The 26,976-nt window shown below is 41.7% G+C and overlaps 2 protein-coding genes across 7 annotated transcripts in view; one reads left to right on the top strand and one right to left on the bottom strand.

Moving 5' to 3' along the window:
* The window catches only part of LOC113458884 (uncharacterized), a 24,681-nt gene extending 16,266 nt beyond the window's left edge, over positions 1-8,415 (bottom strand). For 2 of the 6 annotated variants that reach the window (XR_012581947.1, XR_012581946.1), the window contains exons 1-3: positions 7,457-8,415; positions 5,690-5,815; positions 2,774-2,902 (exon numbers count right to left, since the gene is read on the bottom strand). Coding sequence is in view for 2 of the 6 variants with exons in the window: in XM_074548271.1 (XP_074404372.1) it covers positions 2,854-2,902; positions 5,690-5,815; positions 7,457-8,415 (1,134 nt within the window). In the remaining 4 variants the exon portion in view is untranslated. Of the gene's footprint in view, positions 1-2,530; positions 2,903-5,632; positions 5,816-7,456 lie in introns of those variants that run through there. The other 4 variants (XR_012581948.1, XM_074548271.1, XR_012581949.1 and 1 more) reach the window with 4 other exon arrangements.
* A 102-nt stretch (positions 8,416-8,517) lies between these two features.
* Positions 8,518-26,976, top strand: part of BMPR2 (bone morphogenetic protein receptor type 2) — a 97,383-nt gene continuing 78,924 nt past the window's right edge. Inside the window, exon 1 of the mRNA XM_005484170.4 lies at positions 8,518-8,653. Within this exon, the coding sequence (XP_005484227.2) occupies positions 8,578-8,653 (76 nt within the window). The 5' untranslated portion in view covers positions 8,518-8,577. The remainder of the gene's footprint in view (positions 8,654-26,976) is intronic.

The following is a 26,976-nucleotide window of genomic DNA, read 5'->3' on the forward strand; positions in this document are numbered from 1 at the left end:
GATTATCTGCCAGCCTGTTCCAGGGACCTACTCCTGCAGATGGGCACTGTGAAAGTTCCAAGCCAGTGTCCCTGTCAGTGTGGCTCATAACAGAGATCTGAGTTTAGCACCCTCCTTTCTGTTCAATCAAAATGCATTTTCATTTAAATCCATATTCAAACATAAACCCTCTCCTGTAACATTTTCTCTCCTCCTTTCACTCTTCAGATCCTCTCTCTCCTGCCTACAGCTTCCTCCCTCTTTCTGTTCAACATTTCGTTCAGGGTCCATGCTTCTCTTTGCCCTCATTTCACACCCCTTCCACCCTTCTGTTGCCGGGAATATGAGAGCTTCAGCCCTTATGAGAGCTGAGCTATGGGGCTGGTAGTTTTTCCTTTTGCTAAATGCAACTTCTTCAAAGTTGAGGGGATGGTTGAAAGTAAATAAATACAAAAGTGAAATTGACAAAAATGCTAGAGAGGGGAAACCCTGCTCAGACATTGATTTTACTCAACTCAGAGGGGTAGGAAGCAACTGTGCCTGCAATGTTAGCTGCAGGCCCCAGCAAGCAGGACTGATGCTGGTGGCTGGAGCTGGTGTCCTGGCCTGTATCACTTCAAGGAGAGGGCTCCTGATGGATATTTCGGGGAAGCAATTAGTTGGGTTCATGTTTCCAAATCAATCCATGAGAAGCAAGCAGGGTGTGCAGAGGTACTGACTCATTTCTTGATCTGAAGGAACAATCTTCTCAGATAAAAATGTCTCAAAATTGTCAGGCAACAGATGTCATGTTACAGGCAGAAGCAGAAGGGATAGAAATCTCCTGTTTGGTTAGTAAAAGGTAATAATTGTATTTTTATCTTGCTCCAGGTGACGTTCCCAGAGCTGGCTGCATGCAGGAGAGGAATGCTGGGCAGGCACACTCAGCAGCACCTTTCTCTGCAAGCTGTGGATCTGAGAGTGGTCAGCCCTCTGACATTGTGCTTGCAGTGGCAACAAAATCTGAGTTAAAAGGGGCTTCAATTCAACTCTGTTTTTACTCTTTTTCACATTTGCAAGAGAAGACAAAACCTGAAGAAGCTCTGCTGTTGGCCTCATGGTTGATGCCTCTTTTCTCATTGCAAAGGACAACAGTTCTAAAAAGTCTGAGCAAAAAGGGTTCCCTCCACACTGTCATTTAAAATAACAAGGAACAAATGCATGATGTAGACACCACTTCTGTCCTTTAGATGAATGCCTGGCACTTGTCAAGTTGATGTGAAGTTCAAGGGTGACCAGCAATGAGCACAAACAGAGGCTGCTTCCTCTGGACCCCTACCATGGAAAACTGAGTGCAAGTCTATCACAGCTTTCATTTTGTTCTCTGAGGGCATTTTATTAGCTTCCTGATAGTATTGAGCTGATTGGAGAAATATCTTTAGGTTGTTTGCAAACCGTCTGCAAGAAATTAAAGACCAAAAAGGAAAAGGTGGCTTTTGGAAACCAACCTGACTTGCACTGCTAACTATCCTGTGTAGTGAGTAACTAAAAAACCAATAACTGAAAAGAAAAAAGTCCCAACAGCCCAGAACCAGAAGGCAAAGGAAGGTAACAGTAGCAGTGTTGGAGTGTTGGAGGTTCCCTGAGCTCCATTCCCAGCTGCCTGTCGTGAGTGTGAGAAGGCTCAGGTAGCTCTCAGGAATGAAACCCTGCAGGTCTGTGGTGATGACATACCCATTGCTGCAGACCAGAAGATGATTCTGACACAGCTCATTACGTTTCTATTTCTGACTACGTCCATTGTTGGATTTAATGAATAAGTGATGTTTTGAACGGATAAAAACCCTGCAGCAAATTTCCCATTTTATGTTGTGATGAACAAGCCAAGAGATTCAGACAAGCTGTAAAAGGCCTTTAACAGATGATTTCAGACTTAATTCAAAGTGGGAGGTGCTTCTCAGAGCTAACATGAAAGTTTCTCTCACCTCCACCCCCAAAGTGGAGATAAGATTTCCACAGACTAAGCAGTGTTATCTCTAAAACAAGGCAGCAGCTGCTACCGACACTGTTGGTAGTTCATTATCACAGGGAAATATAATGCATTATGAAATGTAAAAATGCTGATTAACTATTTCACTGCTAACCCTTTTAGAAACAAAATACTTCCTTTGTTTATCCCACAGTGTGCATCTTCCTCCTCCTTCTCCTTGCATGCTCAAGGCCTACCTGTCCCACACCCACCTGCTTATGTTTCCAGTCTTGATCCTCACACATGATCCTTTGATCATGCAATTATGGGCTCCCCATAGGAAACCACTTGCTACACCAAAATCAGGGCATGTGAGACCAGCACAAAAAAAGAAGCAAAACATCAAAATAGATCTTTCTGGGGACTGCCACAAGAGTGGTGCAATTAATTTTTGTATTCGATTTATTAAGAGTCTGTTATCAAAAGGTAAACAAAGCTGCCACAAAACTTCTCTTCTGATTTAGGATGTTGATGTCAAAGACTGTCATGACTTCACTGCACAGTGTGGTTCACCTTGCAGTAGATTACACAACAGCCTGGTAGAGTTAGAAAAACTCAAGTCTGAAAACATTTACTAGTCCATACTCATAAATGTTTTGGGTTTTTTTTTTGAAAGCTCAACAGAAGGTGCTCTTTTCTTTGCCTCAGAGACAAAGAAAAATTAAGTCTTAACAGCCCTCAGACAGATTTGTATGAGTCTAAAGGCCAAAAGTAATGTCTGGCACAGATTATTTAACTGGACTAAAGGGGAAATTGATTCCCTCTGAGGCAGGGAATTTGATTTACCATTTCCTTAAGGCTTTTGGTAGAATTGGGAGCACGAGAGCCTTGTCTGGTATGTGATGCCACAGGAGCTTTTGCTACTGTCATATCTTGTCAGGACAGGCTGACCATTGCGAATAGGGCTTTTCCATCCTGTCAGAAAGAACAGAAAGAAACAGTCTTTACCCCATAAAGGACTTCTCTGGGATTTCAGTCAAGGCTTGGTGTCCCTCTGTCCCTCCTTTGTAGAATCTGTTTTCCCAATATCCTGTAATACCAAGCCCCGGAAAAGGAGCAAAACCCAACAATAATTCAGACAAGATGAAAGTGCTGCTGGTAGTTTGTAAAAAGGCTCTGAAGGAGAGGGTGCCTTTCCCTAATCCCAAGGAAACATGTCCATGACTGAGGAAGGTACTTCTGTGTTCAGATTGCTTCTGAAGTCTCCAGAGGTTCCATTGTTTTTCCTTATGAATATGTGCCTGCTTCCCTGTAAGTGTGGCCTTCCCACAGCCACCTTCCCTGCCCTGACTCCAAGGGGACTTATGGGGTGTGTTAATGCCGCTCTGCAGCAGCAGCCAGGATTGGACACTGATGGGAAAATCTATATAAAACAAGGAACTGGACACTTCCAAAGGTAATGATGTCTGTGTGTGATTTCTTGTTTGGCTGCACTGGCTAAAGCTGTAGCTGCTAACTCAGCAGACTGTAAGTAGACACTATTGTCTTTTCTGTGAGTTCTGGCTGCAATTCAGGATGTTAATAATATCTGGAGAGCTATAGGAGGATTGGATCCCATCTATCAGGACCCACCTCTCTCTCCACATACAGGAGCAAGAGTGGGGTGATGATCTTGCTGACAGTTCCCTAGTTTAGCAATGAGTGGCAGGCACTCGTTGGGGAGATCTGTACTGAGTCCATTATTTATTAAGCTATCACTTAGGATCCAGAACGGGTGCATTTATTTGTAGGGAAGTCTGTAAAAATCTTGATGGCTGTTCTAACATATGTTTATGCATCAGAGTCAATGCTAGGGAGATGCTTTCTTTTTAAATTAGGAACAAAATATCTCCTAAAAGCAAAATATCTGGACGTGTTGTTGTATTCTTTCCCCAACGCTTACAGCAGCACTGGGAGAACACCCCAGCCAAGCTGACAGGCAGCCAAATATAATTTATGGCTTGTTTTAAACTGATTTGTTGACTTCATGAAAGGCCCTGTCAAAAAGAACAGTCCCCTGAGTCCTAACAATGATAACAGTTATATTGCATCAGCGCTGAAAAACTCTTGGATAACAGTGAACCTACCCTGAGAAATCTTTTTAAAGTGCCTGAACATTGGATTTTCTGAAAAGAAATGAAACTCAAGCTATTGTTTCATAGTTCATTTGAGTGTTCTTCATTCTTTGCTCATCTTATTTTCCACTGATTGGAATACTCTCTTGGTAGCATGAAAATAGTTTCCCTTATTCCAGTTAATTAAAAATAAAGGAGTGTGTTGTTTAAAGAAGATGCTGCTAACAAGGACACATTTAATTTCTCTTACGTGCAGTGATATCAACATGTTTGTGTCTGCATCAGTCTGAGCCAGAGCAGGACACTCCTGAGCCTCCTATCAGCTGCATTTCTCCTCTCTGTGTCTCACTGAAGCAAAGGGCAGCCCCCACATGCTGTTTGTGTCTGTGCTGTTCAGAGCTCCCTACCCAAGGGCAAGATACACGTCCCCTGCTGTATCTGACCCTCATCCTGGGCAGCTCCCAGCCACAGACCCTGGCTCCTGTGCCACCGTCCTCCTCGTCCTTGCCCCATGACCGTGCTGGGGCAGCCTTGCCTCTGCCTGGCTGGGAGAACAGGGAACACAGCTGCAAAAGACCATCTGCTTCCTAAGGCCTTTCCTCCTCAGAGTTTTTAACAGTCTTATCACCAGTAAGCTCAGTTGTGTTGTTTCATTGGTCAGAGTTCTTCCTGGTGGAAATACAGTCCTTCAGTCAGAATATTTTAAATCTTGGTAAATTTGATGTGTTTTCTCTTGTCTCCCCATCTTTACCTGAACCTGCACCCCAGATTTACAGTCCTGCAGCTCTGCAATTTTTCATTATCCTGACTACTTTTCTGTAGGTCTTACTTGGTGTTGCTGAATATTAGGAGAGCGAAATCCTAGCTTACAGATAAAACAATATCACAGGAAGAATTATAAATATGTTCTTGTCCAAGCACATAACAATGAGCGAGCCTGACTGTGACAGTTTGGATCTCTGGTTTCCTCCCAGCACCGTGGGAAAAGGAAGCTGCCTCTGTGCTTAGACAGCAGCGACTGCTTTCTACATCTGTGAGGGAGCCAGCCCCTCCTGGGCCCTGCCAGCCCCGGGGACACCAGGGTGCCACAGCTCCTGCTCTGCCGCCTGGCACCGGGCTGTGACCAGGGCTGGGGGGACCCAGCATGGTCCTGAACACCTGCAGCACTCAGCAGAGGTTGGGGAAGCAGGGGAAATTCTTGCAAACTGCTGTGATTGCAAGTGTATGAGATTAATCCAAGGGCCTGATAGAAACTCCAGTAAAGCAGATGCACAGCCCCCTGCCCTTCAGTAGGGTGTTTTCTTGATCGGGTTTGGATGAAGGAAATGACATGTCATTTTTAATACAATTATTTCCTTTTTGTGAAACTAAAAGGAAATAATTCAATAATTGTATTTACAATGACATGTCTTTCGCCTTCATTTTAGGAAAACACAGAACAAAATACGAATCCGTTTTTTGGAGAGAAAAAAAGAAAAGTACTTTAAGGCAGAATATGTTTTTGTACAATTTCTTGTGGAGAAGAACTCCTAGTATTAATTAATGAGCCAAAACTAGAATTATTGAAACAAGTGAGACCTCTGTCATTTACTTCAGGCTGAGCAGGTTTTCATAGACGTCATAAACAATTACAGTAATTTTCTTTTACCATCTAAACAGTGGCAGTGCTGTGCAACCCACATGGCAAGCCTCTTGTTTTCTCTGAACAAAGTAGATCTTGCTTCTTTTATTGGTAGCTGCAGCTGGGCAGAAGGTGTGTGGCATAGTTTGGTGTCTGTGGAACCAGAAAAGAACATTGGATTTTGGTGCTGCAGAAAAAATATTCAGTGTTGGGGTTTTTTCCTCTCTTGGAGGTAAAACTGTTCTAGCTGTGGAGGGGGGAGAGTTGGTGTTGGTGTTACTTCTAAAGGCTATTTCTTGACATTCATATTTCACAAATAACAGGAAGGATACTGTGGTTAACGTGTGGTTGCAGTTCTGGAAAGTGGCAATACGAATTACAATCTGTGATTCTATATTTTATTGTTACTGTTATATTATATTGTATATTGTTATACTGTTATATTATATTGTTATTTTATCTTACCCATATCCATGTTGGATCTGCATAGATTAGAAGTAAAAATATTGTAGGCAACTTTATAACTATCAGTGTAAATTCACCTTGACCCTAGGAATGTCAAACTATGACCCTGGCCAAAGCATCACAATGAAGAATATCCTAGTACAATTTATTTAATAATTCTCTTGATGATCAAAGTATCAGATTACATCTATTTCATCCATTATGGCTTGTGAAGAGGAATGGAATTGTGCAGAAAACTTTTATTATCACTAAAATTGTAACTCTGACTTGCAACAACACCATTTTATGTAGTATCATTCAATATTTTGAGGTGTGGAATTGGATTTCTGAACTTGTAGTTCACCCTTGAAACTGGTATAGGAATTTTGGCACAGGGCAGCATTTCCCATAATCAAACCTTTGGTGATGCCCAAATTTGAAGGTGCCTTCAGCGTGCAGGGTGTTCTTAAGAACCTTTTTTCTATGCAACAGCCAGTAAAACTTGTTTGAAAGAGCCTTGCTAGGCCAGAACATCAAACACTACATCCCAGTTGCAGCTCTCCCATCAGCTCTCTGGTTCTGTGAAATACAGCAAAGGTTAAAGCATACAAACAGCTGAGTGAGCTCACTTTATCTTTGTTTTGAAATCATAAAATATCTTTAATTTAAGAGATAGGTAATGGTTTTGCTTGAGAGAGTCACATGGCTGAAACTGAGTGGATTTCAGATTGGACATTAGGAAGAAATTCTTCAGAGAAAGGGTGATTAGCTGTTAGAATGGGCTGCCCAGGGAGGTGGTGGAGTCACCATCCCTGGAGGTGTTTAAGGAAAGGCTGGATGGCACTTAGCTGACAGGGTGGCGATCGGTCACAGGTTGGATTCGATGATCTCAGAGGTCTGTTGCAACCTAAGGGATCTGCGTTTCCGTGACTTGCCTGGGCTCACCGCAGGAGAGCAGTAGGTGCTGTGGCCAGCGCTCCTGGGGAGCTCACAGGGACAGAGATAACGGGGGCTTGAACCCGAGGACGAGGCAGAAGCTCCGGGTGTCTGACAGGCAGGCCCCCGAGCTCAAACATGACGCAATCTCGGAGACTGCCAAACATTTTTTTCTTGTTGTTACAGCGTTTTTTGTGAATCCTGAGCTCACGCCTCCCTGCTGACAGCCTCTCTCACAGGCAGCCTGCATGGGGTGGGGGGGCCGTTCGCGGCCTTCCCAGGAAGGTCTAGCGGGGCCTTCCCGTTCTCTCAGAGCCGCCCCTCGCCCGCAGCTCCCGCCCGCGGCGGTGCCCTCGGCCCCGCGCCCCCTCCCTCAGCCGGCGGAGCTCCGCCCGGCGGCCCCGCTCTGCCTACCTGGAGCCACCTCTATGGTGCGGGGCGGAGCCGGGCGGCGGGGGCGGTGCGGCGGGACGGGCGCCCGGGCCGGCGGCTGCAGCGACTCCCCTTTGTGTCTGGAGCCGCCCGTGCTGTTGGGGCGGGCGGGCGAGAGGGGGCGCGGGCGGCGGAGCTTCGGCCCTCGCTCGGCTCCCGCCCGCAGCCGGCGGCGGGCAGGGGAAGGAGGCGGAGCGGCCCCTCGCCGGCGAGCCCGGCGCGGGGGGAGGAAGGCGCTGGCACCGCGGAGGGGCTGAGCGGAGACCGGCGTGAGGAGGCCGGGCTAGGCTGCCCGGCGCTGTGGAAACTCGGGGCGGGAGGCGGAGGACGGGAAGGGCCTTCGCCCGCGGAGAGCAGCCGGGTGCGCTCGCAGCTGGAGCCGCCGAGGAGGGGCCTCGCCGCCCCGGGCCCCACCTTTGTCGGGGTGGCCGGGGGTGGTGACGGTGCTGCGGCGGGGGCCGGGGCAGCGCGGAGGAGCCCGCCCGGCGCGGGAGGCAGATGGGCCGGGATGCAGCCGCAGCCCTCGCCGTGAGAACAGGGGGCCTCGCCGCCGCCTTCCCCGGAGCGTGAGGCAGCGAGGAGGGGCGGCCGGAGGACAGAGACCTTTGCCGGGATGGGACGCGCCGCCGCCGTGAGCGCCTAGCTCGCTCGCCGTGCCCCGGCCAGCCCGCAGGGCCCGCGCTGACTGACACCGCTGTGGGCGCGTCTGGATATGTTCCCTTCCCAACCGGGCGCTTTCTTCGATGTCGTGAAGCTGCGTGGGAAATAGCCCGGTTCCCAGCGGGGTCGGGAGCGTGCCGCCGTCCTCCCCGGCGGGGGAGATGCCGCGGGGCTGGGAGGCAGAGCCAGGCGCTTCCCCCGTGTCCGCTGAGCGCTGCCGGCTCCCGAGGCATGAAGGCAGGCGGCTGTAATGGAGTAAGAGCGAAGACGGCTCCTCTCATCTGCCATTTGCCCTTCCAGACGGGATTGTAAACCGAGAGAGTTAAGGAAGGCTGTGCGAAAGCAAGAGGAATTTCCTCTCTTCGGGGTTTGGCTTTTTTTTTTTTTTTTTTAAACCCCCTTTTTTTTTTCTGCTGGCGGCTCGAACCGTGGCTTGCCCAGGTATGCCTGCCTCACTGCAGCACCTTGAGCTGGTGCTCCTGCTCTCCAGTGCCACCCTGCTGCTCGGCACTGCGGCTGGTGAGTAGCCACTGGGTGGAACGAACTGGCCATTTTGGCAGCGGGAAGGGGGTGGGGTCCGCTGGTATTTGGGCTCATCGGTGCCTCCTTACAAAGTGCTGGGCATCTATTTCAGCGGCGAAGCCTGATAAAAGTTTTGAAATCGTGATACGTTAAGTGTCTCGGGGAATAAAATCTGCTTTATTGTGTAAATGAGCTCGACCTGCACTCAGTAAGAATGCTTTGCTTAGATCTGCATCTCTTGTCTAATAACTTACTTCAGTTTTGGAAATATATATAATCTTTTTGTTTTGCATACCTCGCCCTTTGTAAGGTAATGCAGGAATTTTTAATATATATTTTAATCGTCAGCAGAGCTGTGCCTGTTTCGCTGTGGGATCTTCGGGCACAGCCATTTTTAATTTTATCAGCATCGGTGCTTCTCGGGGCCTTACACATGTGCTGTAGTTTTGTAACAGAATTACTGTAATGTGTATTTTTTTTTTCCCTGGAGAGATCTGAAGCAAATATGGAGCTATTTCTTTTGTCACTTGTGATTATAGAACACAAAAAAAACGCTATTAAGGAATGCTGAAAGGTCTTGAAGGGTACTCTTTTTTTATGACGAAGTTGGAAGCAGAAATGCTAAGAGCATCCTTACTCGTATATTTGGATACTGTAGTCCTATTTTTAATTGTGTTCGGAAGCTCAGTGTTAGATATGCAGGGTGTTGGAAAAGAGATGTATGTTGGTCTGGCATCCTTTGCTTTTCTGTCACGGTGACAGATTAACATGTTGGAGCCCTCGAGTGTAACCCAGCTTTGTTAGGCAGGAATACCAATTGTTCTTGCAGTATGCTTTTTCCAGCACTTTTGGAAGACTCCTACGACTTTCTGTCGTTTTACTGATCGGGATGCAATCTGCAGTGCTTGCTTTTCTTCCTGATATTTTGTAATCTTCTGGATATAGTTCATAAGCGAATCTTCAGAGGAAAATTGCTGAATGTGACCCAACAAGCATGGTGGTTTCCATGTTATATTTCAGTGAGGTCTTAGAATTAATTTGTCAAAGTTGAAGATACTTGGTGCCATTATTAGGAAAATCCTGTAAATGACACATGTTTAGGCAGTTTTCTCTGACTGGATAGTCCCTGATTTTCTTGCTTCTGCTTACTAAGAGGTCTCTTTCAGGAAGATTCATAAATGAAAAGCTCGATGTTCCCTATATCATCCTGACCTTTGACTGCCATTATTTTAGATGGATGTCTGCAGCGTCTCTCTGTGGTCGTTTCTGAGGAGTGTTTTTGGTTTATACCCCTTTTTTTTTTTCCTGGGAGAAGGGACTTCTGAAGGTCAAAAATCTTGGTATTAAAGCACATATGAATCAAGAATGCTCAGCATCAGCATCTCAACTTTTTTTTCCAATGAATTTTTTTATAAAGTGTAGGCTTTATTTTTGCCTTTGTGGAAACTTCGGTGAGTTGGTCATTTCTGTGCCCTGATGAAGAAGGGCTACTGAAGGAGCAAGCACAGATTTGCAGTAGGCCAAGGGCTGGGCAGGTGCTGTAAGAGCCCATTTGCACGCTTTACCCAATTCACTTCAGTTCTGACCTGGCAGCAGCATTCCCAGTATTTCAGTTCTGCCTTGTTAAAAGGGTGTTAACGATGCCAGCTTGGTCGGTTGGTTTGTGAATAGGAACCTATTTTCCCATTGTGATTTATTTCTTAATTGTGAAATTTTAACAATTCACATTTAAAAAAAAACTTGGTCATAATCCTCTGTAAAAGTAATTACATGGATGATTTGAGCTTTAGTTAAGGAAGCTAATGGCTGATTTTAAGTTTACACTGCATTTCAGAAAAAAATGTCTATACATGGGGAAGCTACACTAATGTGTAATTCTGCCCTTTTATGTTCATGAAAGAGCCAACACTCTTTCTTCTCTTCCCCTCCCCCAAAGTATGAACTGTATGCTCCCATCAGAGTGAAAATGCTGCCTTTGTAGCTTTGAAACCCCTATTAATTCTTTCTTCTGATTAGTGAACAGATACTATATCTCAGCAGTGTATAGAATTGAGTGCCTATAAATGCAAAATCATGACATCAGAGGGAAAGTATTTTGATAACAGGTTTTTAAGTTTCTGTCTGGAGGAGAATATCTGGACTTCTCTGGGGAGAGCTCCACAAAGAGCTGGGCTTAGTATGGACAGGAAAGGGAAGATAAAACAATGAATAAAGAAGATGACACAAAAAATCTTACCGTGAGGTTGTAGATGATAGTTCCACTCATAATCTGAAATATGAATGAAGCAAGAAGGTGGTTCTTCCCCTTTCTAATTGAAGATATAATAAAGAACTAGCTCTAGATGCAGAAATATTTGCTGATTATTAGGAGGAAAATATTACTGTTTCCTCTTTAAAATACAGATCTTAACAGCTATCTGATAAGTCTGCGTTTAAATAATGTATTAGTCTTTGTAAAGAGAAATGCTTTAGTGAGGACATTTTACTGACAACAGTCTTGGGTAGAGGTTTAAAAAGCAGTATTGGACAAAAATGGTTTGCAACATTTTGTTCTTTATTTTTCAAATTCTTTTAAATAGTTATTTCTGAATCTTTTGTTTAGAACTGGGAGACATATAAAAATATGTCTTTATATTGTAGAGGATTCTAGTGTGTTCATCATGAGGGTTTGTGCCTGAAGAGGTGGTTGGTGAACCTTTGAGCTGTTCCCCAGTATTGCAAAAGAATTTTGTTTGGGTGTTCGTATGGACCAGATATTAAAGATATAATCTTTCCTCATTTCACTTGCTTACGTTCTGTTATATGCAATACTGAACCACTTTTCCTTCTGCATGCATGTCCAGGGTAGACAGCATTCCATTGTCTAATGTGTAAATTATTTGCAGAAAGTATAAGGTGAAAATTAAAGCAAACAGAATATCCTTTTATCTTTGGGAGTATTTTCATAATTCTGTATCTGTGTAGTTCAACAGAGCTTCAAAAATTAAAGCAAGGAAGGAATTGGATAGAGATTGATTTTTTTTTTAATGAAAATTTAATTATTAATTAAAATTAGTGCACTGAAGTATCTTTATCTAATTCTGCCTTGCTCGTTTAAGTTACTTTAGTATCTCTACATAATTTGTCTGAAATGTGAATTGGATGAAATGAGGAATAATCTCCTTTGGATATTCAACTTAGTTCTTCTAATTCAGTGTTTCAAATTAGTAACTGACCCTGTGTATCTTGCGTATTAAACAGTGGGGCTTTTTTAAACTTATCTGCACCCTGATTTCTCCTTATTTACAAGAGCTACACCCATTGTTTATGTTTTTTTTCAAATGTAACCTAAAAATTCTGTTTATTTTTCTGTTTGTGTTGGGAGTCGTCTCAGAAACCTGAGCCTGGGAAATGGAAGCCAGGCTGTTGGCTTGAGGTGCCTGAAGGATAACCTCAGCACAAGTGCAGCCTGGGCACCAGGCTGGGCCTTCATGGGCTGTGGGCTTGTGTAAAGAAATTGTGTAGCTCTGCAAGCTGTTCACCCTGCTGGGAAGAGCCTTTTCTCCTTTAGGTGAATCGGCCTGTGTGAGCCTCTGTGATATTTTGACTCAGGCGCTTCCAGTTCCCAAGCAGACTTCAGTACTGGGACACTGCGCTGTGCACTGCTGGCACAGCCTGTGAGGAGATGGAAACTGTGCTCATCTGGTGGCCAAGGAACTCAAATTTGAAGCCCTGAGACATTACACAGATATTTTGCTCCAGTGTGAATGGTTTTACCCTCAAAGGCACCATGTATAAAAAGTTGGCTCAATTGTCCGCCTGTCCTTCTCTGATGAAGGCAGGCCAACCTCACTTCACCCTGGACAGAGAGAAGCATAACTGGATTTCTTAAAATTTTCTTACAGTGAAGTTTGTTGAAGTGGTTATTTTGATGGCATCTCCCTAGCACTTACTACAAATTTCTGTAAAAAAATATTTGTTGAGTTCTGCATTGTTGCTCCCATTTTTATATTTTATTAGGTATTTATCAGTCGTTTGTATAGTCAGTGGCATTGTTTCCTTGGTAAATACCATTTTCCTCTGTCTTTCTCACTGAGGAGACAAGAAATTTGTATTGGGTTCTTCAGCAATGTTTTATTCCTAACAACAGAGTGCCTGGTGCTGGAGCTGCATTGTGTTTGGACTCAGTCTGGCTATGCTATGAATATGTGCTGTCATTTTCTGGGCAGAATATAACTTTATAGCCAGGACTGTGAGCTGAGTGTAGAGTTTCATTTGGAACAAAATGTTTATGCCCTGAATAAAACAGGCTGGGTGATGATTTAGGTTGGGTAGGACTGGAATCTGTGCATAGCTTGCAGGCAGTAACTATTAATTTCATTGAGATTGTAGACATAGTGGAGCTACTCACTGCTTGATTTTGAATTTAAGAATAAGTCAAATACAGGAATTGTTCCTCAAAACACTACCATTTCAATAGGCAAACTGATTTTCTACAGTGTGGATTTTATTTTGGGGGTTTTGGTGGGCTTTTTTTTGGTTGGTTGTTTTTTACCTGTTTGTGATTTTTGGTGGTGTAGTGTTTTTTGGGGTTTTTTCCTTTTTTTTTTTTTTTTTTTTTTTTTTTTCTGAAGCATAAGTTTACAGAAGCATAAGGCTGGAAGTTGTTTCTCTGTTTCCTCCATGGCCTGGTTGTGTAAGTACAGATAATGATGTCTGTCTAACATCTCTAAAATCTCCTGTGAAGAGGGATTTCACAGCCTGTCTAGGTAGTCTGGCCTGTTACAGTGCTTAATTATCATGTTTTTCATAATGCAACAGTAGTAGATTTTTTTTGCCTCTTTTATAATGCAAGATTGTTTAAGATATGCCATAATTAATATGTGGCAATCCACCTGAAAATGTAATGTAGTATACATACACAGGCATTTGCCAGGGAATACCAGTTTAGATAAGTTCCTGTGTTTAAGCTTTTGATCATCGGTGTTTTAAAATGCAATTTTTCAGTTTTTAAAAATGTTGAGGCGGCCTTCCCAGAATTTCGGTTCCTGATGATGCTTGCGTGACTGGAGATGTCTGTTAATGTGTTAATAGCAGAGCTGGGAGCTGGGCTGAGCAGCTGAGAATCTGATAGGAGAGGTCAGTCAGGGGGTGTGGTGAGCAGGAAGAAAGGCTGGGACAGGAGAGATGGGAAAGGATGAAGGATTGGGTCTGGCTTGCTGTGGGATGAGAACCAAGGCGTATGAGACAGCCAGACAGAGATAGTGTCTGAACATTTGTCAGACTTGCTTGGAGAATGAGTGGAATGAACCTTCTGCACTGGGAAGGCAGACAAAGCATGGGTATAGGTAGCAGTTTGGAAGATCTCTGTTCTTTCTTGTGAGAATGAATGAGACACACAGTCATTCAGATGATGCCTTTACCCTTATCTTTTTCCCTCAGTTTTGTAAGTTTCAAAATCACAGGCTTTTGGGTGGTGGTGGCATTTTGTTTCAAGTCACTGGGATGTGTCAGTTTTGTCAGTTGCCTTACTGAGTTTGCTTCGAATCGTGTGTTCTGTTTTGAACTGTAAATGTGTCTACCTTTTGTATCTCTCAGTACTCTGTATTCTCTGTTTGGTGTATTCTGTGAGAAAAGGAAGGAAAAATATGCATTATGGACCCAGAAGACTGACATCTGTGAACCCTTCTGTCTCCACCTCTAACTCCGTAATCTGCTAGCCAATTTCAACCATATGTGAAAGATGAGAAAAGTCTCAAGAGATTAATTTGCTACCATTTTCATGAAAAATTAGGAACTGAATAGAGGAATAGAGGGAAAAGTTCCAAGGTAGAGGTTTTTCAAGGGAAAAGAGGAGCCTAACTCAGCCCAGGATGTAAGTGTTGGTGCATACACTGCTACGGACTATGCACAAAAAATTTTTTTTTCCTGTTCACTTGGCATGCTGTAGGAGATCTGGGGGACAATGAGGGATCCCTCTGTGGGAGATGTGGGAGTTGGCTAAGAAGTGTGGGAGAAGAATCACATTTCTAGGCAATTAGTTTGCTGCTTGTTGAACAACTGGTGCTTCTGAGACAATGTAGCAGCCAATTTTTTGACTGAACTTGCAAAACAATGCCCAAATCATTTTACTGAATACTTATCATCAATTTATGAACTTCACAGTGTGTATGAGTAACTTAAATGGTATGCATTGTTTTTCACACTTCAAAACCGCTTTTAGCTGATTGTCCTGTGTGTATTCTGTAGTTCAGATACCCCACACATCAAGCTTCCTTATGATCTTCTTTTCAACAGTGCTGTAACTCAGGCTTTTCCAGTGGTCCCTTTGAATGTTTTTGTAACGCATATATTTATACTTGCTTCGATCTGTGAAGTTCATGAAAAGTAGTTTTATTGTTCGTTTAAGCAGGAGTAATGGCAAGGTGTGAACTGTCACCTTCTGGAGTAAGTGGCAGACAATGGCACTGGCAGTGGTTCAGGGAACCTTGCATTACCTTGCCCACTGCCACTAACAGGACAGTACAGAAGCTCTTACTATTATGTCCAGCCAAAAGCTGACATTTATGCTTCTGCTTTTACTATATATCCTTTGACTGTTTTGAGTTGTAAGCAGGATGGGTGTAAGAAGAGATGGGTAAGAGGATTTTTGGGTTTTTTGGTGGTGGTGAGATGGCTGTAAGTATGATCGTAGGTCATGTATGTTAATTGGCTCCTTAGTTTATACATTGGAGATTGCAGCACCTAATTAATATCAGAGTGTTGGGCGTTGGCAGTGTCATCTCAAGCTCGTCATTCCTGGCATCAAGTGCACTTCCCTCTGCATAAGTCACAAAGGTCAGCTTTACCTGGTGGGAGAAGCTGTAATGTAGTTCAGGGACAAGAACAACTGACTAAACATGATCTACTGCTCTTGCTTTTCCCTTAGGAGACTTCCTCAACATGGTTTGGTTTCTGTTAAAAATAAAACATTTTATTTCTACAATTACAGCAGCAGATACTTGATAGAAGACTCCTAGACCATCCATGTTAAAGAACCTTAATTAGATTTTCCCAAGAATTAAAATGAATCCACAATCCTTTGTTAGACTTCACAAAAATGTATCAGGAAAATAGTGGTTGTGATACCATTAAAGCTATTTTCTCTAGTAGTGATTATATTAAATAAATGATCTCACAGCAGTATGCTTAGTTATCCACTGTAAAAAAATGCTTGCTTTTGTTAGAGTAGTGGTTCTGTTGTAGTCAGATTGTTGCTGAATCTGCTTGAAAATTAGTCCTTCCTTCTGATGCTGTCCTTTAGAGAGAAGTCTCTAAAGGTGATTTCTTTGGGAGGCTTTGTGTTCCTTCCAAGCTGCAAAAATCTTGGTGTGGACATATTTTTTGCAGAAGATAATGTGCTGTGAATTTTTGTCAGTCTTTTTATTTGTTTAAAATCTAAGCACTAGAAATTGATTTTTTATATTTAAATGTGGAGAAGGGACTTAGCTGAAAATTTAGGTGTTTTTAAACGATCAGTTCTTAAATATAAATTTTTATCATATTTACCTGTCTGAGATATGAATGGTATGTAAACCAGTATAGTTAGGTGAAGAAGACTAAGGTTGTTGTAGGAAAATTGTAGCAGCTGTCTTTTAGTTCGACAGTGGCACTGCCATATATATGCAAAGCAGTCACTTAGCCCAAGAAGCAGCTTTCTGTATTAAAATAATTTCAGTTGCAATCAGAGAAGGATAAAAGGAGCCCTGTAATGAAGTTCGTCTGGATGCCAGCGCGGTGTTGGTTTCTTGTGTTTGCATGTTTGAAGTTCTTTTCCCTTATTTCTGGCCGGGACGGGACGGGCCAGGCCGGGGAGCTGCAGCTGCCGGCACCGAAATCCCGGGGCGGGCCGGGGCGGTGCGGCCGGGCGGGGGCAGGAGCCGGAGCAGGAGCCGGAGCCGGGCTCGGCCCCGCGCCGGGGCTGCCGCTGCACCGCTCGCTCGGCTGCTCGGGAGGGCAGGAACGCGCTCCAGCCTCCTGTGCTATTCTTGCTCGGCTCTGCAGGCAGCGATGAATGACTCAGTGAATTTAAATGAGTGAAAAAAAAAAAAACAGTAGGAGAAATCATTCCTCGTGCCCACTGCGGTATTATTTGGACCTCTGTAAATTTTTTTATATAGAAAATATGCAAATTCTCAGTTCTTATGTGTATGGCATAGATACACTGAAGATAAATTGTAAAACATATATGTATATATGAATGTGTGTCTGTGTGTATCTCACATACTCACTATGTTACCAGAATTCTACCAATATGTTCTGCTGCTAACACTTTTAATATTAGAACATTTACTGTTTGCATGGCATTCTTAATTTCCAAAAAAATCATCATAAATGACTTATTTTGTGGGATGGGTAAACTTTACACTTATTAATTACATCCAGATTCTATCAGGACCTGTTAAATAATTTCTCTTTTAGTTATGCTAAGATGAATCTGACCTAATTAAATTTTAGTTAAAATTAACCAGTAATAGTTAATGCTGCTGCAGCAGAACACAATTATTTGGTCACAGTTTTTTTCTCATTGTTTTAGCCAAGAATTTCAAATCTAGTAAGTATTTTTCCTGATTTTTTTCCATACAGACTTAGAAATATCTAAAGTGGCAAATAGAGAGACTATGTTGTCTTTTATTGTTTCCTGTCAGAGAAATAGTACCATTAAGGAAGCTGTCAGCAAATTTAGCTTCCCTTATTTTAAGAAATACTGAAATAGAATGTTTGTGTGCAAAACAAATAACCCCCTATTATTATTTTACTAATCTGTATGTAGACTGTATAGCTACTTAAAACTGAAGATGTGGCCTTTGGGTACAGGAATACACAGTCTAAATATGACATCACAGAGTAAATTAATTTTAAAAATGGGGAGAAGGTGGGTTGTTTAAAGTACGGAACACTAGTGATACAGTAATAATATAATAACTTTGTGGTTTCACTTGGAGAATGTAAGAATATTTTATTATCATTTTGCAATGTTATGGGGAAAAAAATCAGTGAGGTCCTAAGACAATAAGGACAATTGAATAATAAGTGGTGCCATAATATATGAGACTGGTAAGAATATTATGAGCAGGAGCCACTTCACTGAGGAAATCTAGGGGCATTTAAGAGGGAATGTACTGAAAGGGATGTTGCATTGAGTTCTGTTGAGGAATGGAAGAGTTAAATGTGGAAACAAGTATTCAGATGTTATGTACTTTGAAGTAGTTATCAAAACAAAGTCTTTCATCTTGAAGAAGTGAAGGTCTACAAATTTTGTGAAGGAAGCAAATATTGCCAAAGTGATATCATAGCCAGCAAGTTGATTTTCTTGACTGGTTTTGGAAGAGTGGGAGAAGGGTTAGCAACAAAAGAGCTGAGCTGAGACGATAATAAGGCATGCAGAAAAATAAAGAATGGGCTTTTAATGTGGTATAAACAAAACTAGGAACAGACTTGGTGATCCAGTAATGAGGGGAGAAGATAGGTGGGGGGAAACAAAATCTCTGCAATTAATTAAGGTTCTCATGAAACACCAGGAGACCCATTGTGAAGAAGAGTGAATTGTGTGGAGCACCAGGGCGGTGTGCCTTGTCCTCTCACTCCTGGATGCCCTGTTTCAGAAGGGGGCTTCCACTGGCTAAGTGAGAAAGCATCTGAAATTGCCAGTAAATCCAGAATGTGCCCTAGAGCTCTGTCTGAACTGCACTGTGTGTAGCCAATGCTCATGATAATAGCAGCAACGGGTTTTTGTTTGACCTGTAAAGAAACAGTTGAAAAGCAAAATTTTAACTTTTAAAGAACATTTTAAAGAAGTTTTTATGTGGCATACAATGCAAAAATTTACAGAACCTTTTTACAGAGAGCCTGAATAATCCACAGTTGTACTAACTGAAATAAGAATTTGCTTAAAATCTCAACCTTCTTAATGCCTTTGTCTTTTTGATTATGATTACTCTTCCATAAATTTGTTGTTACATATTCTTGAAAACCAATGCTTAATTGAAGTGACGGAAAGGCTGTGGAGTTTTCCATACAGTACTTGTGTTTTAGGGTTGCTTTATTACAGCAAGGTGAGATATGCCTTCTCTTTGGTGCTGGTTTAATGTATTTGTTGTGCATATGGTATCTTTTTGGCCAAGTTCAAATCTTTAAATGTAGTTAAAGCCATAGTTTTCAGACATCAGAATTCAGCACATATTTAATGACACTGTTGTATAGCACTTCCAGTCTTCCTGCAATATGTTCATGCACATAATGCAAAAGAAAAACCCAAAGATGTCAACAGCCTTTAGACAGGCTTCTAATTGAAGGTAAATCAAGATAATTCTACATACTGAACTTTTTTACTGTATCAGCTAACTTGTCTTTTATATATTTGCTGAGGGGGAAATGAACATTTATGTTAATGTTCTCTTTTTAAATGGAAATTTAATAAGTAAGTCACTTTTCCCTTTCTGTGCTGATGTGATGCCAGTTCTGAGCCTCTTGGTGTTGCTTTTTTCATGTGTTTGTGTTCATGCTATAAGCTTAAATCCAGAATCACTTTGGGACAATGAAGTCCAGTACAGTTATATTCTGTTTCCAGATACTTGTTATACAAGATGCCGGTATAATCCCAGAAGCCTTTTTAGTATTCCTGTGTTCTGAATACTTTATTCATTTGTACACATTTATGGGTAGTTCTTCCAACTTGACAGAGGTTCTGGAGATCACGCATTTTATTGAGACTGCCAGGAAATACAGAGAAGTAAGCCTACTGCAATATCCTGGCTTCCCCAGATAAAACTAGACATCCTGGCTGGATGTTTACCAGTGTTATTACAGAAGAAGGTATTTGTGTCTTGATTCTTTCCTAGATTTGTCCATCCTTCTCCACCCTTGGCTTTGTTATTCTTTCTAGGATGGCTAGAATAAGCATGTCACGAACTTACCTTTATGTTACCGACGTGCTTTCAACATGTAACTGCAGCCAATTGGTGTAAAATGCAGGGGTACCACAAACAAACAGTTATTGCATTGAGCTGAAATATTTAATGGCACAGGAGGGTGACGTATGCGATGGGATCTGATAGTAAATTCCTTTGTGGCAATGACATAAAGCAGTTTGTTTCAGTGCTCCATTGATAACACTGCAGCTTGCCTCAGTTCCCTGAGGTGTGGGAATGCGAGGTGCAGAGGTAGCTGCATTCCAGCGAGTCTCAGTCTAGACAGGCACCAGAGCATCGTTCATCCTGCAGCAAACAAGGCAGGCTAATCACCTTCTGAAAAGGGACCTTGCAGCTGAACAATGTGCTGTGCTGGGCACAAAGGCAGCTGGAGAGCTCAGTGCCATCACCAGCAGCACAGGTCCTGGGGCTGAGGGTCTCACCTGGAGAGATGTGGTCAGAATTGCAGAATGCTGGCTCCTCCTCATTTTATAGGAGTGGTGGTTTTTGAGAGAAATGGTTTAAGGAATTGCTGTACAGTTAATTATGTTTGATTTAAGGAAAAGCTTATTATCTAGTTGAGGTGGGAGGAAGTTTGAAGTGCACTTTTATAGCAGTAAGTATTAGAAAGCACCAGTAGAAACTCAGCTCCCTTTGATTGAAGAGGAACAGAGCGAGCTTTGGCTTTTTCAAACAGCATTTACAGGAAAGGGCCTTTTTAAATTGTATTTTATTTATGAAGTTGGATGGTGTCTATTTCTAAGGCATAGCAAAATTAAGAGGTAAGTGTGATGTGGCACAAAGTGAACCCTGTTAAATATTTCTGCTGGATTTGGTAGCCTTATCTCTACATGGACACTACCAGAATTAGTTGGAGAGAATTTAGGAGTGAAAAAATGTGGGAGATATTGAAGAAAGTGTGGAAAGGTATTTTCAAGTTTTCTTGGTTATGTGAGGACAAACAGTTAATAGCAGATGCCCCTAATAGTACAGGAGGCACAAAGAGTGAGATGCACCATAACAGCTTGAGGATAATTGTTAAGAACTGTTAACAAAGAGATGTAAAGGAAGAGAGTGAGTTCAGATGGAAAGTAGTTTGCCAGCTTCTGTGCTTTGATTGACTCTGTGCATGTTCCTAACCTGTGGTAAGTGTCAAGACAGCTCTTGGAAAGAAGTTGTGACTATGCAGATGCTGAGTTGCTGTAGGATAAATTAAGTAAATTTAACACTGTAGTTTCATATTTTTTGTTATCTGGCTTTGTGGACATCCTTCCTTCACCCCTGTCAATTGTTCTTCTTGAGCAGGAGATTGTAATCCTGCAGATTAAGATCCAAGTGGAGCATTTAAAGAAGGGAAGATGCAAATGTTCTTAGCAGAGAATGAGCACAGTCCTGTAGTTTTGTTTTCACTCACAAAATCAAAATTACGTACAACCAGAGCATTATAAATAAGCATGAAATTAGTCATATAAACCCCTAAACTCATTATAGCAACTATCTGACCTTAGTTCAGATGCTTTGTGCATAACTATGATGGTTTTTATGAGGTATCTCTCTGCAGGGTACTTGCCTCATCTGGTGAAAAAAGGGTAATTTCAAGGCCTTGCAGGGAATAGACTTTCACAGTTGCACACTCTCCTGCTTCTCCCTTCCCCATGGATGTTTTATCCTCCAGCTCAGAGGTGGTTCTTTGTGTGCTTCTTTCTTGATACTATCTCTTCTTAAATTTCACTTACTGCCCTTATTTCAGTTATTGTAGAAAGACATTTTTATTTCCACTTGAACATTGCTGTTTTATGCATTTCTTCTCTTTAATGAAAAGAAACGAGTTGTATCATGTTACTAAAAAGAGATCTTTGATAAGTGCTCAGATCAACTGGGGTGCATAAAGGAAGTGCAAGAGACTGAAGTTTATTCTTCCCTAGAGGAATGCTTAGCTTCTCTGACTCTTCTGGTATGCTTTCAAAAAGTAAGGCTCCTTTATTTTTCTACTTTTATTGTCTTGCAGAACACAAACTCTGAGGCTGTTAATTGACAGATGCACTGTGGATGTATAATTTGTTCTGGGGGAGATGCTGTTGGGGTAAGATTAGAGGCAGTGTAGGACGGTCATTGCCTACCTAAACTTGGCTCAGTACAGCCCACAAGAGGTGGCTCACCTACCAAACTTCTTTTAAACATGCATGAGCTTGAGTGAGTAATTAAGGAAGTGATTTCAGATATATATTTAAATAAGGCTTTTATAAGAATCATAAGAAGCTTCGGTTAAGATCTGGGGAGAGGGGCAGTTAAGGTAAAATTGTGGGAAGGGCTATTTTAGTCCTTGAGGAGTATACAGGTTCCATGCTGCAGATTTCCAAATTATTTCTCTTATGGTGCATTTTATTAAAAGGTTCCAGGACTTTTGAGAGGCAAGCTGGTAATATAATTTGTCATTGCATAGACAAAACCCAGAATTATTCTCAGCATTGTAAACTCCTGTGTGGCAGGGGAAGGTGGGTGTGAGAGTTCAAAAAGAAAATGATCATGCTCTCTGGGAGATCTCCATCTGGTCATTAGCGTGATAGCAGATAACTTGCAGTTCTGCTGGATTTATTTTGAATTTTCATCTTTGTGTTGGAATTGTATTGTGCAAGACTGATGAGATCAGTCTTTGGAAGTGAGCTTAGAATTGCAGTAGCCTTTGCTTGCTCTGCCCTTCCTATCCTTCCGGTTTTTATTCACCAAATGTATACAAATGTGAACACAAATACTGTCTTCGTCTCAAATGTCTCCATCTGAAGACAAAGACAGAGTTCCTTTCTCATGTCCCATACTTGGCATATGGTAGCATTTATCTAGTTCTATTAAGGACTGCAGAATACTTGTTTTAGCAGTGCTGTCTGTCTCTACAGATTCCTGTACTGGAGTTTAGGTGTCCCAAGTGCAAATGATCACACCAAGTAGCAGTCCTTGAGCAGCACAACCACAGTCTGTAGTAGTCTGTGTGAGGTCTGCATCCTCTTGTACACTTATTTACACAGCAGCTTGAATCTGGATCCCCTGGCTGGCCTCAGGGCCCTGCCTAATTCAGGCTTGCTATTTCTGTCTGGAACAGAAATAGATACACTCAAAGGTAAAGTTGCCGGCTGCCCTTCAGGGCAGAAGTTGGTTTGGAAGCAGTTGGTTTGGAGGCTTTTGCTTTGAACCTGTGACTGTATTGAAGACAGTGCATAGTTGCAAGCTGCAAGCCCTGATATTTTGTAAAAACAGCTGAGGGAAAAGGAAGTAGTAGTTATGGCTGCTGTGTAAGATGAAGAAAGGAAATGGGAGCCTCCCTTAAGTGCAGCCACTAGGAAGGATAGTTAAAAATAGCTTCTTTTCCCCTCTAAACAATTGTCTAAGTTGCCATAAATCTTGTTTTTTCTTGAGACGTGGAGACAGGTCTCATTCCCTGGGTGCTCTGTTCTGAAACACCAGTTGTGTTTTGAGAACTCGCTCTGTGCACATTGATTATTGCAGGACAGATGTTTAAAGAGAAAAAGCAAACACTGAGGCCCAACTGTGACTGTAATAAGCAAAAGCATGACAGTACTTAAAAAATACATCCACAGTGGATGGGAGGAGGATCACAGTGAGATGAAGTATCTTGTTGTTGCTTAGTGTGCCACCAGCAAAGAGAACACATACCTGGTTTGCTGCCTTGGGGTGCATTGTCATCCACTTCAGCATCCGTTCATTACAATGTCAAACTATGGATTTTTGAGATTTATCATGGTAGAAAGCTGGTTGTGATGGTTTTGTACTAAGTAAAGCTGCTCTCAGAGAAAAGAGGTAAGAGAAGTGGCAGTTTTATTGCAAATCATACAATTATTAGAGATGGCAATTATAAAAGGAAATTTTTGTTTTGAAAGGTTTAGAAATTAATTAATTACTTTCTCACGAGTGTTAACTGCTCTGTTTTCGTTCTATACAAAAAGTTCAAAAGACAAAGCGTTGTCATTTCAAATACATTTTGGAGTGTTTTACTTTGTGCCTTACCCTATTGCTGTTTGAATTCTGATTAGTTAAACTGATTTTTTTATAATCATTCCTGACCACTACATTTCTTCAACTTGTTATGCCAAGCAGGCCACAGATTCCAAATATCTGTAGTTTTGTATCATCCACTCATGCTCTTTGTCTTTTCTGATTGAGCTGCTTCTGAAATATTTAATAAAGCAGCTAAGAAACAGATGACTGAAGAGGTAGTGTGTACAATTGCCCAACTACTTAAATATATTTTAATGACTCAGCAAAAAGTTTTTTGGTAGGCACATGGTGGATGTTCCTTATTTTAGATGAAAGTGAATTTCTAATCTTAAGCTGCATCTAAATTAGCAGTTCCAAGTCTCTTTACTCTGACATGCTTTCACTGCTTTTCTTAGAAGCAGCAGGAAACTAGAATGTTCCCTGTTCCTTATTTTCTTCCTTGTCTTTTGAAAGTGAATCTAGTTGGGGTTTTATATTGTGAGAAAAAAACCAAATTGTAGAGATGTGAACACATTGCTAAAATTTCATTACTTTCATTTCTTTTTTTTTTCATATTTTTGTATTTCCTTTGGTTTTTTTCACTTTTGTTTCTCTCTTCTGCCCAGTGTTCTTCAAGTGCTGTTCTGCCTGTGTAGAAGAGAGAAGAGGTAATTTGAGCCTTAGCATTATCCTGTTATGGTGCTGGAATGCTTTGGTGTCTGATACTAGTACATGTGGAGTTATTCTGAGTCCTGCTTTCTCTGTAGATACCAAGAAATTCCTAGACCCAAAGGAGATTTAAATGAACAGATGAAACCCTAAGAGTGTTTTCATTTAACCATTTCTGAAGCTATTAATTTTTCGCATCTCAAGTAGTAAGTTTAGCATGAGGGAGTCCAGTGGGCTAGTGTTTGAGAGTCAATAAAAGCAGATCACATGGATTTACCCAGATATTGCCAGCTTCTCAGTGCAGTTCAGTGAATTTAAAGATACACATACTGTGGGGAAACTTTAATTAGTTTTTAATTAGTTTAATTAGTAGTTGTGGCTATTTTTTTTCTTGTAATCATTTGACTTCCAATCCCTTCCTATTTGTAACAGCCCTTATTTTTGCTAATGTGAGCTTTGTAATTTTCTCAAGGCTTTCTGTATGTGAGAGAGAGAGCAAGCTCAGGATTGTGGTCTTAATTAAAATTATTGGCTTTGGAATTAGGAGACAAGATTTTAAGTCATCTTTGGACGGTTGGAACTCTGAGCATCCAAATTCCAAAATGGACAATGTAGTGTTATTAGATTGTTGAATTAAAATTTAGTTTAGTTGCCAAACCTTACATTGTGGCCACATGAAAGCCATTATGAAAGTGGACATGGCCACTGAGCTACAGTTTCTTTACTGTGGGAGAAACATTCTAACTAGGCACAGATATCAAGCTATATTAATAAAAAAGTACAGTAGAATTAAAAGTATCACAATCTTTTGTGGCATACAGATGAATGTGTGGTAGAGTATTGGTTAATAGATGGAAAGATAAGACATCTCTAACAGAAAAGGTTATTTCATTGATTTACTACTTGGAAGCACATGAAAATTTAGTGAGGTGCGAGAATGCTGATAACATAATTGGAGATTAACTTTTTTCTGTCTTGATTTTCCCCTGTGGCTGAATGGCTGAAGCACCAGGTAGGTACTAGGCTAGTGTGAAGAAAGAATCCTCTTCACAGGGGCCATGGAATAAAGGTCTGTTTAAGCATGTGGGGAAAAAAAATCCATATTTGAGTTAGTCACCAGAAAAGACTGGACAGAGAGGAATTGTCCTTGGCTTAAAGTCTTTGTAGATTTCTTAGTAAATAAACTAAGGAGTAGATTTCTGATAATGGCACATGCACACAGTTTGTGCATAATTGTCTGTCTCTGCCATAGTATGAACGTGTTCCTTCATTCAGGATGGATAATATTCACTTGTAGCATGTAGTCTTGTTGGCACTAAACAGGAATCTGCAGTGAACCAATTAAAAATACATGGTATTCTACAATTTTTATTTGTTGATGTAATTCTCTAAATACTATGGAGTACAAATATGAAGTCTTGCATCCAGAAACCCCAGTGAGAGCTTTCTGCTGTAAGGTTATGGAAGAAATTAATTTAAAAAAAAGAAAAAAAAAAAAGACAGCCACAAACTCAAAACTTCATACAGTGAAAACAAGATGTTATTAAAAAGATATCTTGTTGTATGCTTTGAAGTGAGCAGTTTATTTCCTACTGTTTGCTCCAATAATATTTTTCTCCTAAGCACAACATTGTGATCAGGATCATAGAAAAAATGCCAGGGACCTAGAGGGTGAGCAGGGGAAAGGGAAGAATAAAAAGTTGCTTCTACAAAGCAGAGTTGTTCTTTATGGGAGACCACAAGCATTTCCAGTCTTTCTTTCTCTGTTGCAGCTGCATCTTCTCCCTGGCTTTTGGCCTTTTCATTTGGGTTTGACCTCCTTTGCTTTTGTCTGCTTTTCTGAGCAGTGGCACCACTGCTGCGTTTTCCACTGACCTGTGTTCTGCCTTTTCACTCTTTTCCACATACCAGCTTTCTTCATATTTTTGGGGTTTTTTTTTCTATTTTGTGTGTTTCCCTGGGAAAAGCAAGATTAAAAGACAGGGTCATGCTTTTAGTTCCATCTTTACCAGAGTAGGTGCTTGGCTGCTGGATGAGGAGCTGAAGTTCACCTCAGTTTATTCGTAAAGCACCAGATTTTTCCGTGCCTATGGAAGCAGCGTGTGCAACAATCCCATGTCCTAGGGAGGCTGTAGAGCACGTCCAGTGCTGCTGGTCTGTGAAAAATTGAGTTTCCGAACTAACAACCCCTTCTGAAGTTTTTCAGAGGCCTATAATTTTGGTACTTTGTCAAGAAAATGAGCAATCCTCTCTCTGTTCCCCTTCCACTTCCCCACAAGAAAAAAAAAAAAGCTCGCCGCAAACCAACCAGGAGCCACACCCTTGGTATGAGGCAGCCCGTCTGCCACAGCTTAAATTCAGCTTCTTCCACTTTTAGAACTCGTCAACAGAGTACTCTAAAAAGGTATTTTAATATGGACTTCACAACCTATTTTTTCTAGTCTTGTTGCAGTCATGACAACATCATTTTAACAGAGTCTGTTTTTAACGTCTCAGTAGAAGAGTGCTTGCTGTATGAAATCTGTGACCTCACTGACAGTTTGGTGAATGTCATAAGCTGCTGAAAATGGAGTTCTTCTAAGATGTGTCAGATCCTAATTACAGGCAGAATTCCAGGCTGGCTTATAATAAATGTAATTACTACCTTCCCTCTCAATTTAAGTTAAAAGTAAGTAAATATAAATAATGTCCATCCAACTGTCCCTCAATGCTGTCCTCAGTTGGCTAACATTG

The sequence above is a fragment of the Zonotrichia albicollis genome, chromosome 10, assembly GCF_047830755.1.
Source record: "Zonotrichia albicollis isolate bZonAlb1 chromosome 10, bZonAlb1.hap1, whole genome shotgun sequence".
Lineage (NCBI taxonomy): Eukaryota > Metazoa > Chordata > Aves > Passeriformes > Passerellidae > Zonotrichia > Zonotrichia albicollis.